Below are 18,525 nucleotides of genomic sequence, written 5' to 3'. Positions count from 1 at the left end.
TGTCCAGAATGACCCATAACGAATCAAAAATTTGTCAAAAATGACCCAAATGCCCGATGTTTAAGTGCCTAAAATGACTCAAAATGTCTCCAAAATAACAAAAACATTTCCAAAGTGACATAAAATGACAAACATTTCCAACATTAACAGCCAAAACTGGCTCAAAACTGTCGAAATGACTTCATAAATGTCCAGAATGTACTCAAAATGTGTCAGAAAGGACAAAAAACTTGTCAACAAATGACTCAAAATCGGACCCAAATGGCTTCAAAACTGTCAAAGATCGAATAAAATGGCAAAAAAACTTTCCAAAGTGACATAAAATCACTTTAAAATGTCCAATTTGGCAAAAATTTTTGCAAACTAAATCATAATTTGTCCAAATGACTCAGAAATTGATCCAGATGACTCAGCAATCATCCAAAATGAGTTAAAAACTCTCAATCTATACAAAATGACCCAAAAAATCCATCTAAAATTGCAAAAACATTTCCAAAATGAGCTAGAAACTCACTCAGAATGTGTCCAAAGTGACAAATGGCTCAAAATCTGACCCAAATGGCTTGAAAATTGTCCAAAATTACTCAAGGATTGAATACAATGACTTAGAACTGTCCAAAATGACTTTCTAAATGTCCAAAACTGACACAAAAGATCTCCAAAATGACCCCTAATGATCCAAAAATCTGTCAACAATGGCAAAACCATTTCCCAAGTGACATAAAATTACTCTAAAATCACTTTAAAACATCCAAAATGATGAACATTTCCAACATTAACAGCCAGAAGGACAAAAACAAGTCAACAAATGACTCAGAAATTGATCCAGATGACTCAACAAGCATCCAAAATGAGTTAAAAACTCTAAATCTGTACAAAATGACCCCAAAAAATCCATCTAAATTTGCAAAAACATTTCCAAATGGGCTAGAAAACGACCCAAACTGGGTGAAAGCTGTCCAAAATTACTTCATAAATGTCCAGAACTCACTGAAAATGTGTCCAAAATGACAAAACCTGTCAAAAAATGACTCCAAATCTGACCTCTTCCTTTTGTTGTCGTTTTTAAGAAGCCTTCTTTTGTGCAGTTTTAGCAGTAATGAACCATCTGGTGGTATGAAACTGGGCCTGCACCTGTTTGTTCTCTTTGGATCGAGGTGAAAGAATCGACCCAGATGCAATGTTTTTGGCGTTTATTGTCCTGAATTCTTCAGGGAAACTTTCCCTGGCGGAGGACTATTCATGTCTCTGCAGTCATTGTGCTGTTTTCTATATCTTTAATAAAAAGGCAACTTTCTCACGGTGTTGAAACCACAACTCCAGAGCACAGTTTAGTCGGGGTGTGGAGACGGTTTTCCTTTTCTTTGAAGCATCAGAAGAGTCTGACTGACGCTTGGGACCCATAATGAAGGGAAAAAGGTAGTGAATGTAGCACAATCCAAGGTGGAATAAAACCGGAGGATGGAAACAAAGCTGTTTTAAAGAAACTTTAGGAAAACTGATTGATGTAGCTGATGACAAAAACAAGACATAAAACAACAAAAACAAGACACAAAATGACAAAAACAAGACATAAAACAACAAAAACAAGACACAAAATGACAAAAACAAGACATAAAACAACAAAAACGAGACACAAAATGACAAAAACAAGACAGAAAATACAAATACGAGCCACAAAAATTTAGCAAGTGTCCAAACTGGCGTACAGCTGGAGAATGTAAACAAAGCTGTCTTACAGCGTGGCGTGACGACATGTTCATCCGCTCCACTCAGAAACTAGTTCCACGTAACCAGTTCCGACTAAACGCTGTAAGTCGAGGGCGTTGTAAACCGAGCACTTCCTGTATTGAAATCCATAAACTTTACAAGAACTTTTCAACACTGAAAACATTTCAATGTTTACAAACGGCACAAAATAGAGAAAAAAACTTGGTTGGAAGAAGTTTTTAAATCCACCGTCTTTGTCTTGAGCGTTCTTGCTCACATTAGCTTTACTAGCATTAGCATCCACAGATCCCTCGTCACCCACAGTCATGCTACCTCTGTACTTAATCACAGCTTTACACACTTTACAAACGGCCAGACTTTTATCTGACTTTCTATCCTTCTTTAAAAATTCAAAATCTTCCACACTTCAGATCTAAGATGTGAGAGCGTATGTCAGCTGTGCTGGTGCTGTTGTGTTGTTGTTACGAGCAAACACGCTAAACAAACGTTCAACCGAGTTCCAGTCAACCGATTCATGACTTTACAACCGGACATCAACCGCTCCACAGTAGATAAACAGGAGGTCCTCGGTTTATGACGTCCTCGACCTACGGCATTTTGTCATTATGTTAGAACTGGTTACGTGGAACTAGTTGGTGAGTGGAGCGGATGAATACGTCTTCATGCGGCGCTATAAGACGGCATTGTTTCTCCGGTTGGACGCCACCTTAGATTATGCTACATTCGCTAACTTTTTGCGTCTCATTTTTGCAGTTTTGTGTCTTTATTTTGTCTTTTCTGTCTTGTTTTTCTCATTTTGTCTTGTTTTTGTTGTTTCATGTCTCATTTTTCTCATTTTGTGTCTCATTTTTCTCGTTTTGTGTCTCATTTTTGTCTTTTCTGTCTTCTTTTTGTCATTTTGTGTCTCGTTTTTGTCATCAGCATCATCAAACATTTTTCCTGGAGTTTTCCTTGTTTCTATCCTCCGGTTGTACTCCACCTTGGATTGTGCTACGTCCTCTAACTTTTTGCCTTCATTGTGGCTCCTAAGCGTCAGTCAGACTCTTCTGATGGCAGCTTTACAGTAGAAATATGTAAACTGATCGATATCGTCATGCACGTAATGGCTTTGTTTACATTTTTACTGGAGTTCCAACTTACGTAACACTGTAGGAACGGAACTGTGGCGTAAGTCGAGGACCGTGTAGATCGATCCAAAGTTCAAATTGATTTCTGGTTCGTGTCGGTGAATCTTTACACCACTACATTTTAACTTTAAAACCATTTTTAGCTCTCTTTGAAGCCTCTCTGATGCTTTTCTCTTCATATCCTGATCTGACAATCCAAAGAACGTGATTTTAAAAAACAGATTTCTTTGAGTCGCTCTTCTTCGTCAGTCTCTCAGGCTTCTCTCTCTTTCTCTCTCTGCGTTGTTGTCCGTTTTCTCTTTCTTTTTTTGCAGAAAATCCCAGAAAGGCAAGGGCAAAGGCCTAAAGAGAAAGCGAAAGAAAAACCGCGACAAAACAATTCCCGACGCGTACGTCAGCTCCGCCTTCTCCACCTACCTGCACCTGAGTGTTGCGCTGCTCGTAATTAAGCTAATCTGGGAGGAGCTCTTTTGCCCATTCTAATTTTTCCTGTTTTATTTGAATTATTTGGATTAATTCAGTCAGCTCAGTTAGCATGTCGCTTCGTGTCCTAACTCTGTCTCCGCTAACGTAGCTTCAGCAGGTCAGAGAAATAACCCTTTAAACATCTAACCTCCTCCTGACACCAGGAGAAGTCAGAAAGCAGAGCGTCAGGCTGAAGCACCAGCAGCTCCTCTTATCTGATCCGGGATCTGTGTTGAGTCTGTGCCGCTTTGCTGTGTCTCCGTCTCCTTTTTTTATCTCTAAGCTGGTTTTTGTGCCTGATGCTGGTCCCTTTTTCTGTAAGCGATGGCTATCTGCCTCCGGTTTGGACACAAAGTGCTGCTGTTGTTGTTTTGTTCTCTTTGTGTGTCTCTTTAAAAACCATTAATAATATGAAGATGATCTCATGTTCCTTCAAACTGTGAAGCTGTGTGTTTGTTCCTGTGATGCACAATCTGAGCCTGAACGTTTTTATTCTGTCTCTGAAACAAACAAACAAACGTAGTCAATAAAGTGAAACCTGTGTTTACTAGAGAACCAGCAGACCCGTGAGTTTTCTTTACGTGTCGTTGTGCTGCATGAATCCTGCACGGCTAACGGATGTCCGGAGGCTGGTGGGAGGCTTTGTGGAGCCACTGCAGAGCTTCAGGAGGAGGAGGAGGAGGAGGAGGAGGAGGAGGGTGATGAAGGTGCTCTGTGGTAATCTCTGTCCATCTCTGTGTGTCTCAGTGTTTGCGAGCCGTGTTGCGATCACTGCACGGAGAGGAGAAAGCGTTTGTTTGTGCAGGACCCAGCGACCTGCCGGTGCTCCTGCAAACACACCGACGAATACTGTAAAGAGCGCCAGCTAGAGCTCAACGAGAGGACCTGCAAGTAAGTCACGCTGCCAGGATGGAAGAACTACAGCTGTCTTTTAAGTTACTGACAAATCTGTAGAGTAACACACTTTCTGTTGGTTTAAAGTGAGAAAAAATAGTGCTGTAAAAAAATTAATTAGTTAAAAATATATATATTCATAAATAATAATAAGTCAGTTTTCATCTGTTTATTTTAAAATTAGAATAACACATTTTTTTATTGATTTAAATGTAGAAAAATTATGTAAATTTTACTGTAAAACACTGTCAGAAAAATGAAATAATGTAATATTCAAAAATGGAAAAATAATATTTTTAATGGATTTAAACATAAAATTAAACAACAAATTATTATTTGTAAAAATACAGATTTTTTATAATATTGACTGTTTTGTCCTGTTTTTTCATGGTTATTATGTAAATTAATACTTTCTTCCCCCTACTTTTGCGAGGTCTTATCTGTCATTTAACAAAAAAATTTGTTGATTTAAATGTAGAAAAAATAGTGTAAATTTTATGTTTAAAAAACAACAACAAACAGCTAAATTGATTATATATAAAATAATAATAAATTAGTTTACAGTTTTTGACCTGTTTATTTTATGGATAAAACATAAACTAATATCCAGTTTATTTTTTTATTTTAGTAGTTGATTATCTGTAATTTAATAGAACAATGTAAATAGTGATTAATAATTTTTTTTTATATATATATATGTGTGTATATATATATATATATATATATATACACACACATATATATATATATATATATATATATATATATGCACATGAAAAACTGTTGCAATATTTGCACCTTTTTTATTGTGAAAACCAATATTTTTTCAACTTTTGTGTAAATATCAACAATTTTGCACCATTTTTTGTAAATACCAGCATTTTTGCACCTTTTTTTAGTAAATACCGGCACATTTTGCACCTTTTTTTAGTAAATACCGGCATATTTTGCACCCTTTCTTAGTAAATACCGGCACATTTTGCCCCTTTTTTTAGTAAATATCGGCACATTTTGCATCCTATTTCTTTGACCAGCTCGATTTGCACATTAATGTCACGTTCTTTTGCACGTTGGTTTCCTTATTTATCTAAACAGTGATGTGTGAGCTCCGTCCTAATGTCATCACTCATATTGGTAGTGTACATATTCAGCTAAAATTATCCTTAATAGTTAAGAATCCTAGTTATGAATGACAGCTTCCCTGTTACCATAGAATATTTAATGTATATCCGCTCCAAACATGTTACTATCAGTTTTTATTGATTACCAATAATCGGCATCAGCCCTGAAAAACCCATAAAGGGCCAATCCCTAAAACCGTCCTAAAAATCTTGTCTTGCTGCAACTTGGTCGGAGTTAGGTCGCTCAAAGGTTTAGGCTGAATTTGTAGTTTCTTTACGACTGATGAGGACTTTTAAAATGAATAAAATAAGTTCATGTTGGTCTACGATGCACACATCACAGTAAAACACAAGATATCTGCAGAATTTAGACTAAAATACCTCCAACTTCCTGCTGCAAACACCTCGGTTACAGCTTGTTTAATAGTGAAATCTAAAAGTCTGGATGCTGGAGAATCTCCTCGTAGAGTCTCTGGTGTTAAAAGCATTTCCTTTTAGCAGCGTTTGCTTTTCTGGAACATATGCAGTCGACAGGATCCTAAATTTTGGGCGGATTAGTCCAGACAGTCTCTTGGTAACTCTTGGATGTTGAGATTTACAGAAAGCATGAACTGGACCTTTGCTGCACCTCATCTTTCTCCTTTACTGGGCTGAAAAAAAGAAAATCAGAAAAGATTAGACAGATTTTGCAATATAAGTTTTAGTGGAAATGGTATTTTTATTGGTTTTCCACTGAAACAAACATAAAACTGATGATGTGATTTTCTATCAGTTTGAGCCAAACCACCAGGTTTTCTTTATAAAGTTCTGACACATTTAACCTTTAAAAAAAAACTGCAGCTCAGGTTTTCTCTGTGATGAAGGAAAACTATTCCTAATACTAGCAGGGTTTTTTCCTGGCGCCTCCACAGAGAGGTTTTATTTTATCCTTTAACGATAAGACCTGAGAATAAACCAGTTTTCTTCATTGGGGTTTCGTTTGCTCAGGCGTAAGAGACATTTTTGTCCATCAAGTGGTCAGAAAAAACAGGAAAATGCAGAGATTTCAGTCACATGAGGTAACACAGACTCACATATTCTGAGTCAGGAAAAACCCTGCAGACTATAAACGGCTAGAACCTATGTTTTAGCCAAATTACCAGCGACCGCAAACCCGACATTAACACGAACACGATCAGTGTCGAGCTGTGAAGGTGGAAAAGTTTACGACCGCAGAGACCTTAGAATAAAACACTGCAAGCTACAATTACGATAATGTACATTATAGAAGTTTTTGAGCTGGAAAAGTGCATGCAGTTAGCTTAAATGCTAACAAACTTAGCTAAAGTCCATTTTATGATCAATATTTTTAGAATGGCAATGGTTCAAATAAGTGTTGTGACCCTTTTCGCTGTCTACATGTTAAAAAAAATCCCCTTTGCTACCCAGAAAACGACAACAAAACATCAAAAATAACCTCAAGATAGCAACCTGCACGCTAAAAATGTTTAAATTAAGATTTATATTACACAGAAAATTTTTCCATTTAAAGGACAGTTTTTGCTTCACTGCATGCAAAAAAATCAACAAAACCCCCATTGCTATTTTAAAGGGGCACCATCGCTGCATCCTGGGCTAAGCTCCGCCCAACACAGCTGTGATTGCTTTAAAAATAAATACAAACAAGCCATTGACGTGCAGTCAGACCATTCTACAGTCCATTCAACAACCAAACCCACAGCGATTTATCAACACCTGCAGTTTTTCTGGGCAGTTTTAGCGTCTTGCGGCTCTTTGTTTTGATTTTCTGCCACCGTCTTATCGCTGCTCAGCTGATTCCCGTAGAGGTTGCGCCGTACATTGCCTGTTCGGAAGTTATCAGCCCATTTAAAGACCGTTATCGGGCCCAGCAGGGACCTCCCACACCTCCCAGTAGGCCTTTATCGCCCCGGTTAATGGTGCCCTGTTATCACTTTAATGGCCGCCGAGCTGCCATTTAGCACTTCTAAGAGGAGCAAAAGTCCACATCTGGAGGTTGGAGGTGTGAGTTGGTGGACTTTTACCCACATCGCCTGAGTCTGAGCTCCCTCTCCAACCATAATTGGAGTTTATTTTCTAACTCGAGTCTCGTTTTGAGTTTCCAGTCGCCGTTTAGTTGCACTTAAGGAGAAGTTTAACCACCAAAGCTGCTGGATTGGGTGAAAGAAAAGATGGAAGAGTCGCTGACGAGTTGCTTTCTGTTTATCAGCCAACAGGACGGACGATAAAGCAGCTACTAGAAGGTGGAGAAGGTTATAGTTGGAATAATCTGCAGCGATAACGGCTGTTAATGGGCTGATAATGTACAAATGTGTTCAAGTGTTCAGCACAAAGTGAGAAAACTGAGACCAAAACAGAGTTAAAACTCAGCAAACAATCTTCATATTTACGTTCTCCTGAATGAGTCGACTGATTGTAAACTCTATCAGGTTTAACAGAGTTTCTGCTGCTTCAAACTATTCAGATGTTTCAACATCACAGTGTTTTAACACCATTAAGAAACCAAAGAAGTGATTAAAAAAAATCCACTTTTTTTGTTTCCTTCACTGTAAAATAATTGAACAAAAACAGGCAAAAAATCTGTAAAATTACAGTTTCAAATAACATTTTTAATCCTTAATTTTTTTTAACAATGACAAATATCTGTAGAATGACACATTTTTTGTTGATAATGTTTTTTTCCTGTGATTTTACTAACAAAACAATGTCAAATAGTAAGAAATAGTGTAAAAAATATTTTAAAAATAACTGATGAAAAATCATTTACTATTTTTCAGTCCTATAGACTGAATAGATTTTTATGAGTTATCTGTAATTAAAAATAAAATTTAAAAACGGGAAATCTGTTAAATAAGTAAATAAATAAATAAAAATTTCTTCTGCCTTTTTTAAAAACCCTTTTCAGTCCTCAATATTTTTTGTCTTTTGAACATGCAAACTCTCATATATAGACTTTTGATGTGGAAATTGGCAGTTCTGGCATGTTGTTTTTTTGTTTGTTTTTTGTTTTTACAATGCTTTTTTCTGTGATTTTGCTAGATATTATTTGTACTATAACAAAACATTTAAAATCTGTATTATAAAAATATTAACCATCAAAATCTGTAAAAAATTTAAAAAAAAAAAAAAAATTAGGTCAATAAAAAATGGACCTAAATGCTGTTAATAAGAATTTTTGTAAGTGGTCAAATGCTTTAAAAATGGTAACTAAAAATATTCATTAGTCTAATTAATGGTTAAAATATAAATTAAGAAAAGTATACATGGAATTATATGGATTTGTATTGCTGAAAATAATGATAAATAAACAAATTAAAAGAACAGTAATTTTAAAATAATGCTATTTATCATTATTAATTCTTATTTTCTTCTATTTCTTTCAAATATGCAAAAAAAAATTAAAAAAAATAATGGCAAACATCTATAAAATATTTTTTTGTTGTTGATTTAGATACTGTAAAATTGTGTAAATTTTTAATGGTCAAATGCTGTAAAAAATGTTCCATGAAAAATAAATATTGATAATTTATCAATAATAATAATTAAATAATAATTAGTTAATTAATGGTTAAAATGTAAATGAGAAAAACAATGTGTAAAACAATGATAAATTTAAAAATAACCCAATATTCACCATTGTTTAATCCTTATTTTCGACATTACTTACAGCTGTGGCTTGTTTACATGTAACTTGATGTTTTTCTGTGACTTTATGTCTGAAAATCTGTAAACTATCAATAAATTGTCAAATTTTTATATTATATTTTACAGTTTGTGTTTGTTTCTCGTCCTTATGAGTCTTTCTGTTGTATTTTTTTCCTGTTTAGATGTGACAAGCCAAGAAGATGAGAGAGGTGCTCGCACCAGATGTACAAGATGAAGGAATATTCTCGAGATATTTCACAGCACAGCACTTTGAACCGCGAGCTCTTCTTCTTTTCTGTGGAAAGCATTCCCCTCGGACTGACTGAGAGAGAACAAAGAGAAAAAAGAACCAGACTGAAGTTTCCTCCCACTGTATATCTGTGTGTACATAGACCACGACAAAAGAGAAAAAAATAAGAGTTGTTATTGCTGCTACAGAAACGAGTAACTAAAACCCACCATTCGACTAAAAGCAAAATAGCCGCCATGTTGGCTTTTCTTTTTTTTTTTTTTTTTTTGCATTTCTAACTGGCTTGCCATGCAGGTGTAGTCTTATTGTCGATTCATTGTATGCAATTACTTCACTGGATCTGAGTCTACTGTGGTTGTGTGTCGATATTTAAACTGATAAAACCGGACTGAAGAGGACGCTCTCTGCTTCACCCACTTCCTCTTGGAGTAAAACTAAAAAACTGAAAAGTCGGGATGGCCGACGGAAACTTCCATCCGAGGACGAGGACTCTGAGGTGACTCCGGAGTGCCATATCGCTTTTTTTCTTCTTTCTAAAGGGATTATTATTATTACAGCGGTGGGAAAAAAGTTTTCGGACACACTTAAAATTTTATCGTGGAAAAATCTTTATTTTTGTGTTTGAAAAGGTGCATTAGACAGACACAAACCGATGTTTTTTTTGTTCATTATTTACAAGAAAAACTAACAAAAGTAAATTCTTGACAGTTTCAATATGTCAGTTCTCAACACTGTTGGTATCAAAGTCAAGGAATAACAGAGAATGTGTTCAAAACTGAACAAAAAATAAGTACAGGGGGTCCTCGACTTATGTTGGAGTTCCATTCCTACGGATTGACATAAGTCGATTTTCGCCGTAAGTCGGGACTCCGGCTAAAATGTAAACAAAGCCATTATGTGCATCACCATATCAGTTCTTCGAAAAAGTCACGTACGGAACGTTTTATGATATCTAATTTCACTTGCATGGAGATGGCTTTCCTTTTCTTTGAAGCACTGCCGTCAGAAGAGTCTGACTTATGCTTGGGAGCCATGATGAAGGGCAAAAAGTTAGCGAATGTAGCACAATCCAAGGTGGCGTACAACCGGCGGATGTAAACAAACCCGTCTTTCACGACGTATTCGTCCGCTCCGCTCGCCAACTAGTTCCACAAACCAGTTCCCACGTAACGACGAAACGCCATAAGTCGAGGACGTTGTAAACCGAAGACCCCTTGTAAACCATCTCATCATCAAATTAATATTTACAGGGGGTCCTTGACTTACAACGGAGTTTCGTTCCTACTGCCCGACGTAAGCACATTTTCGCCATAAGTCGGAACTCCGGCCATCACAATATCGATCATTTTTTTGGCAAAATCATGAATACCAACGACTTTCATGCATGTATGAATCATTTTACAAGAAAATAACACAATATGAATACAACAACAACGGGGTAATACTCGGGAGCCATAATGACGGGCAAAAAGTTAGTGTTAGTGAATGTAGCACAATCCAAGGTGGCGTACAACCAGAGAATGTAAACAAAAACATCTCATAGCACAGCATGACAACATATTCGTCCACTTGTCTCGCCAATTAGTTCCACATAACGACAAAATGCTGTAGATCAAGGGCATCGTAAACCAAGGACCCCCTGTAAACCATAACATCGTTGAATTAACTTTTAGTAGTCCTGCCATCAGCAGCAGTAGAGCTCTAATCCTCGCTGCCATGTTCTCCACCAGCCTTTCACACTGTTGAGGCATAATCTTGTCCCATTCTTCTTGAATTACTGCTTTCAATTCTTCTAAATTCTTTGGTTTATGCTTTGAAACAGACCTTTTGATAATCCACCAGAGATTTTCAATCGTGTCGTGGGATTGAACTGGACACTCTAAGACCTGGATACTGAGCTGGTCCTGGATGTGTTCAAGGAGCATTATCTGGTAGAAACATCCAGTTTGTCCTTGGCAGAGTTCAATGAGATGACCAACACCAGCAGCACTCATGCAGCCCCAATCCATGATACTGCCTCCACCATGCTTGACAGTAGTTACTGGCCTTCTGCATACCCTCACAGTCGGAAATAACTCAGAAATGGTCCAAAAATACCTTGAAGCCTGTCCAGATTTACCTAAAAATTACATGAAAAGCCTAAAAGGACTCAAAAATGACTCCAAATTGGCCCACAATAACTTGAAACAGTCTGAAATAAGTCAAAATGGTTCCAGATAACTTTAAACTGGTCCAGATTTACTCAAAAACTGTCCAGAACTACAAAAAAAGTCTAAAAGGATTAAAAAACTGTCAAAAATGACTCCCGATTTTGGCCAAAATGATTCAGAACGACTTGAATCTAGTGCAGATTTAGGAAAATGATCCAAAATACCTTTAAATCTGTCCAGATTTACTCAAAAACTGTCCAGAACAACAACAACAAAAAGTCTAAAAGGATTCAAAAACTGTTAAAAATGATTCTACCCTTCCTGGCTGAGAATCTGTATCTTCAGGCTTGTTTCCTGTGTTAGGTTTCTTGTTTTAGAACATTTTCGTCTCTGAAGAACTTTCAAATGTGCTGGCTTTATAAAGACACGAAGCAACAAAAACCGCGTCTTTTACTAGAAAGCACAATCTTCATAAATGGGTAACTGGTACCAAAATGACCCAATACTCCAAATTTGCAATGAGTTTTAAGTTTCTAATGGCTTTTTTTTAGGATTTGTTTGGTATTTTGGCGAAAAGAAATTGCACTTGGAGACCTAAGACTGATTCTTAAATGGTGTCCAAAGACTTTTTCACACCGCTGTACTATCTGCTACACGGAAACCACTGAAAAATATCCTGTATACTGTAGTTCTTGATTCCATTTTGAAAAAAAACTGTGCCTCAACGAGAAATGTACTGAGAGCAGTGCTTTTTAAATTATTACTTTCAGGAGAGGGTTGGCTGTAGTTTTGCTAGCTGTTGTTGAACTCAATACAGAATCCACTGATTATATCTTCTTGTACATACTTAATAATATCCCTTTTACACCATCCTAGGTAATTTATAATTGTTCTAGAGTATTTTTCAGTATTCTACCCATATTTAATTTGGTCTATTTATGTATGCAGTGTTATGTACCTGTGCCTGTCCTTTCTCCTCATGTTTAAGGTCACTGATGGCTACTTTCAGCGCAGAAAGAAAAAGAAAAACAACAAAAAAAAGGATCTAAAACTGATTTGTTAACATTCCCTGATGGCGTCTCCCTCTCGTCTAAAGGTTGTGGGTGCTGTGTGGACTTTCGGTGAGTGTTTGTTGTTTGTATGAATGTGTGCGTTTCACCTGCATTGTTGTATTTAAGTATTTAAGTGAGTAGCGGACCCTGTGTTGTCGTCCGTTTGTACAAAAGATTGCAAAAAAATAAACTACAAAACGTCACCGCCGCCACAGCAGCAGCAGCAGCAGCAGCAGCAGCAGCGCCGCCATTTAAATCTGGATCCTCTCCGCCATCAGTCTTAGAGCCATTATTATTATATTATTATTATTATTATTATTATTATTATTATTATTATTATTAGTTCTATTTGTCTCTTCTTCTCTATTAACATGTTTCTGTGTCTATGTAAAAAACAGTAAAGCATATTTATTTTCAAATCATATTGTTTTTATATAAAACAAGGAAAAGGTTGCCGTGTTGTGAATGCTGTGTTTCCCAGAGGGTTCGTTTGGGAGGTTTATTTTTGTGATTCTCACACTTCTGTAAAATGAGAAACTCTGCAGGATGTCATCTGACAAAAAACAGAAATTAGAGAAAAAAAATCGCACTTTGAAGCAGCAAGCGAAAAGTTTAGGAGAAAATGACACAATGCTAATAAACTAAAGGTAGTATATTTAGTTGGCAAAATATCTAGAAAAAAGGGGGAAAGGACCTAATTAGAAGAGTAAGTAGGTCTTCATGAAGGTTAACAAGCATATTTTCTGCAGAAAACCATTAGAAAGTCGGATTTTAGAAGCAAGTTTTAGGATGTAAGCCTTAATATCAAGTGAAAATAGCTGTATTACTATTGATGTGAGTGATAGTTTGACGTAATGTTTTTTTTGATTTATCTCTGCACATAAAAAAGCAAAAAAAATCTAAAAAATACCAAGAATGTGCCAAATAATGAGTAAATAGGACATTTGATTTATATCTTGCCATCAAAGTAGACATCTTGTGCAGCGCTGCTCTGCTCCAGAGCTCCTGCAGCAAGTTCAGCTACTTTGACGTGTCAAACTCCTTCTGCAATGACTCCAAATGGCGACACGTCAACTGTAATTTCATTTCGGGGAAGAAGAAGAAGTCGAATCTGGAGAGTACGGTGGTTCCAGAGTGACGATTGTGTTGTTGTGGACAAAAACTGGTGTTAATCGTCGAGCTATGACCAGTTGGAGCAGCGACATGCTATCGATCTGCAGCTCAGATGTGTGAAAATTAATAATTCTGAAAAAAACAGCTGATAACTCTAAACATTCCTTTTCCACTGACTTCAGTTTGCAGTGGTTCCCCAGACTGGGCTGCAACTGCATTTTCACTATATTTTGCCAAAATATGCATAATATATGACTTTGTGGTGTCTTTTGCCATTGTTAAGGTCTTCATAGGCAGTTCTAGCCTCTTGGCAGCCATCTTGTTAACACCTGTACACGGATATTTTACGTCACCAAGACCAGACTTGCACCTAAATCTACAAGAAGAGTCATAACCAAGACAAAAATACCTGCATCTATACAAAGCTTCAGGTCTTCAAAGTCGTCTCCTGGTGCAGCGCTGCTCTGCTCCCAGAGCTCCTGCAACACTTGTAACGTGAAAACTCATCTGCAATGAGCTGAAACTGAGTCCAAATGGCAACACGTCAACTGGAATTTCCTTTTGGGGAAGAAGAAGACAAATCTGGAGGCCAGTAGAGAGCGACGATGGTGCTGACGTGGACGAAAATTTACGTTAATCAACGAGCTGCAGTTCAGATGGATTGCTCCAAATGTTGTTCCTCAGACTACATGTGAAAATATCAAATCATTTTGCAAAGAAAAGAGAAAATGAAACCAAGAATTCTTTTCCACTGTCTTCAACCACTTTGAAGTAGTTCCCCAGACGTTGTTGTAGCTGCATTTCCACCATTTTCTGCCAAAACATGCATAATATGTGACTTTGTGGTGAATTTTGCCGTTACAAAGGTCCTCATAGGCAGTTCTAGCCTCTTGGCAGCCATCTTGATAACACTTCTGGATGGATATTTCACGCTTCTATATGAAGTTTCAGATCTTTTCTTCAGTTGTCTCCTGGTGCAGCGCTGCTCTGCTCCCACAGCTCCTGCAACACTCGAAAAAGTCTTTATGTAAACCTGTCGAGCAGCATCTTGTCTTTAGACCACGATAACCACAAACCCTCCTCTGGTCACCATAACGATACTCCGAATGTTGGATCTCCGTGGAGGAGTCACCAACGTCACAAAAACATCTGGAATCAGATCCTGATGCCAGTAACACAATCACACACAACGTGCTGATGCATAACAGTTTTGGCAAATTTCATGCAACAAAAACAGTCTCGGAACGGTTTTATTTGCACCATGGTTGAAGAAAAACACTGAATAATCTATATTAAATGCTCCTTAACCTGAGAGTCCATTAAAATGAGACCAGAACAACTCTAACTTGTCCAAAATGACAAAACAATTTGTCCCAAATGACTAAAAAGTGGTTCAAAATGACTTAAAATGCATTGAAAATGCCTCAAAATTGTCCAAAATGACAGAAAATTGTCCAAAATAATTAAAAAGTGGTTCAAAATGAGTTAAAATAGGCCAAAAATGACTCAAACTTGTCCAAAATGACAAAAAAAAAAGGTTCAAAATTAATCTTACAATTGGTCCAATATGGTTTAAAATTCACAGTCTGATTTATTTCAGGTCTTTTTCCTCTACATCTGAGCTTTTTCCTTACATGACAGCTGCTTTGTTGGTCATTGAGGTGGAGATTTTTCATTAAATTCTGCAGATTTTGCAAAACTGGAACATAAAACTTGAACTTTTTGTGAGGCAAAAATATCAAATCTCAATTTCCACGTCACATTTTCACTGTTGCTTCGTGTAAAAGACACTCACCTGCTGCAATAATGACACGTTTACTAGAATATCTATCTGTACACACTGCTTTTTTGTATTTGGCAACCATGAACCAAAACTGGAAACAGGCTCTGGACTTCCAGGTAGACATGTTCCTAGAAAGGTTCTACCCAGAACGGAGCATTAGCGTCCAAACTGGGATTTTCATTCCTTTGGTGAGAGGTAAACTGTGGGTTATTGACTGACGGAGGTGCTGGTGAAACAAAACTACACAACAGTTATGAAACACAGAAACAGGCCGACTTCCAGACCAAAAAATAGTTAAGTTTGGAAACCAAAGATCTGAATTTTGCTCAGTTTTATCTGATTTGAATGCCATAATCTACAAACACACAAACATTTCTGCTCATCATAGGCGACGGAAAAGGTTCATCTCGGTGCAACTTTCCTGTAACGAAAACCAAACCTGAAGAAGAGTTTCCAGATGTTTGGTTTGTCTAAAGTCTTTGTTGATGCCGCTTCTATTTGCATTAAATGTATAAAATAACAGAGCAGCAGTGAATCACGGTGCGTCCGCTTCCTGCAGCTGGAGAGTTCTGGATATACATGCGATGATATTTGGACAATTAGCAAACAGTGCAGACTGAAGACATCCAGCTGTGGTTGAACAGCTGCAGAACTTCAGAACCCTGGACTCAGGAAGAGTTTCTACTCAGTTAACCCTCCAGTTGGGTTTGTCTGTCAGGAACAGAAATAATGTTTAACAGTCATAAAAAAAACACCAGTTAACTGTGTTTATATCTCATGATTAGCTCCATTACGAACCATTTCTATTTATATTTAGTGTAGTAGCATTCTTTACCTCACAGATCTGGTTTGTTTTCATAAAAAATGCAACTTTTTTAATGTCCGTTGGAAAAACCTACAGATCAAATAGAACAGTTTTACATGACATTGATTTATTTTTTTACTTTATCTTACATTTTGCAAGATTTCAAGATGAAACACTGTAAAAAATACAGACAGAAAAGAATATTCTTCATTTTTACTGCATTAATTGATATATTTTGGGGTATTATGTCAATGGAAAAGGCCATAATACCCCCAAAATATATCAATTAATAGAGTAAAAATACATTTATATATTTTTTAAAAAAGCTCCATGAGGATGGATTTTACCCTCGTAAGAGTCACTATGGCAGCAAATTGCTAATAAACCAGCATAAAATTAAAACGTTTGTTGCATCAGGTAGTGCTTTTTCTAGAGTTAATAAGTTTGTTGCTCTTTTTCCATCAGTGAGAACATTGATGTGCTGACAAACTATTTTGGACCAATTTTAAGAGTCATTTATTTTTGAACCACTCTTTAGTCAGTTTGGACCATTTTTTGTTATTTTGGACAAGTTTGAGTCATTTTACACCAATTTGAAGTCATTTTGAACCACTTTGTAGTCATTTTGGAACTTTTTTTGTTATTTTGGACAAGTTTGAGTAATTTTCAACCAATTTTTAGGGTAATTTTGGACCACTTCCTAGTCATTTTGGACATTTTTTTTGTCATTATGGACAGGTTTGAGTCAATTTGGGTGAATTTTAAACCATTTTGGACCAATTTTAAGAGCCTTTTTGAACCACTTTATAGTTGTTTGGTCCATGTCTTAGTCATTTTGGACAATTTTTTTGGTATTTTGGACAAGTTTGAGTTATTTTAGACCAATTTGAAGTCATTTTGAACCACTTTTGAGTCATTTTGGACCATTTTTTGTCATTTGGACCATCAGACTCCTCCTGTTGCTGCTTAACGAGGTTCTAATTATCTGTAGCTGATTCAAAACCTGTGATTCTTAGTAGATTTCCAGGTATGATAAATGAAGACGCGTATTTCTGTCTTTCTCTTCATATTTTGTCTCTTTCGCCTCGACCTCCTGGCCGTTATTCTGCAGCAGATCCGGTGAGAACAGGCTGCCGTTCTGCTCGGCTGTAGCAGATTACCATGCCTCCTCTAATCCAGCAGCGAGGACAAAGAGCAGTTTTAGCTACCAGAGTATGCTAAGCTATTAGTGCTCACTGACACTTGAGCGGGAGCTGATCTCTCGGCCCCTGGACCAAAACTCGGCCCTCTGGATGTAGATTAAGTAAAGGTTTTTGGATCTTTGGCCGTGTTTGTTTTGAAACTCGCCCCCTCTTAGCCCCGCTTCCTGCCGGATTAGCTCCTGCATGGTGCTAATGCTGGCTCTGACTCGCGCTCTTTATGTGCATACCTAAATATAAAGCGCACCACATAATCCCTGCAAATTGTGGGGCCTCCTTTCACCGAGTAAAACACCCCGAAGAATGTCCTAAACCGTCTAATCTGTGATTTAGCAGGAGCCCCGGCTAGCTGCAGCCTGTCGTAGGGTTGCCACCTTTCAGAAATGAAAATAAGGGACGCCTACCATGGCTCCTTGGGGCCACCGCTCAGTAAAATCTGAAAGATATTCACAGATTCAGAATTCCACCATCAATAACTCATTATAAACGATGCCTCTTTTCCATCATTGTAAGGTAGACAATGTGCTACAAGCCTAGTTTTATCAACAGTAGCTGTCTTTCAAGCTGCAGGAATAACATTGGTATCAACAATTCAATTCAATTCAATTTTATTTATATAGCGTCAATTACAGTCAAATTGTCTCAAGACGCTTTACAGAACCCATATGCCTGAACCCCCAGAGCAGCCCTAAGGAGACAGTGGCAGGAAAACATCCTTTTAACAGGGAATAAAACCTCGATCAGAACCTGGATCTAATGTGGGGGACCCATCTGCTGCTGGCCGGGTGGGTTGAGAGGGACAGAAGAGGTAGAGAGGTAGAGATAGAGGGATACAGATAGAGGGTTACAGGTAGAGGGTTACAGGTAGAGGGTTACAGTTGGTGGGAGAACAATCACACAGGAGCCAGTTGAAGGCTGCAGTGATTTTGGTGACACTACAGTGTATCAGACAGAAGCTATTGAATATCTGTGTCTCTCTTTGCTGTTGCAGCAGTTTTGCAATTTGCACACGGTCCCTGTTCACTCCATAGACACCAATGTTATTCGTGCAGCTTGAAAGACAGCTACTGTTGATAAAACTGGGCTTGTAGCACATTGTCTACCTTACAACGGTGGGAAAGAGGTATCGTTTATCTTTTGACCAGTGTTGCCAACTCCTCAGTAAGGAAAGT

At 37.4% G+C, this 18,525-nt stretch overlaps 1 protein-coding gene across 2 annotated transcripts in view; it reads left to right on the top strand.

The window, feature by feature from the left end:
- Positions 1-12,906, top strand: part of vegfab (vascular endothelial growth factor Ab) — a 30,364-nt gene extending 17,458 nt beyond the window's left edge. Inside the window, exons 6-8 of one of the 2 annotated variants that reach the window (XM_023292270.3) lie at positions 3,173-3,247; positions 4,071-4,214; positions 9,184-12,906. In XM_023292270.3, the coding sequence (XP_023148038.1) occupies positions 3,173-3,247; positions 4,071-4,214; positions 9,184-9,205 (241 nt within the window). In that variant the 3' untranslated portion in view covers positions 9,206-12,906. The remainder of the gene's footprint in view (positions 1-3,172; positions 3,248-4,070; positions 4,215-9,183) is intronic. The other variant, XM_023292271.3, reaches the window with a different exon arrangement.
- The last annotated feature ends 5,619 nt before the right edge of the window (positions 12,907-18,525 follow it).

The sequence above is a fragment of the Amphiprion ocellaris genome, chromosome 12 (assembly GCF_022539595.1).
Source record: "Amphiprion ocellaris isolate individual 3 ecotype Okinawa chromosome 12, ASM2253959v1, whole genome shotgun sequence".
Lineage (NCBI taxonomy): Eukaryota > Metazoa > Chordata > Actinopteri > Pomacentridae > Amphiprion > Amphiprion ocellaris.
Note: the sequence above shows the minus strand (reverse complement) of the source record. Positions and strands in the feature narration are given on the sequence as shown.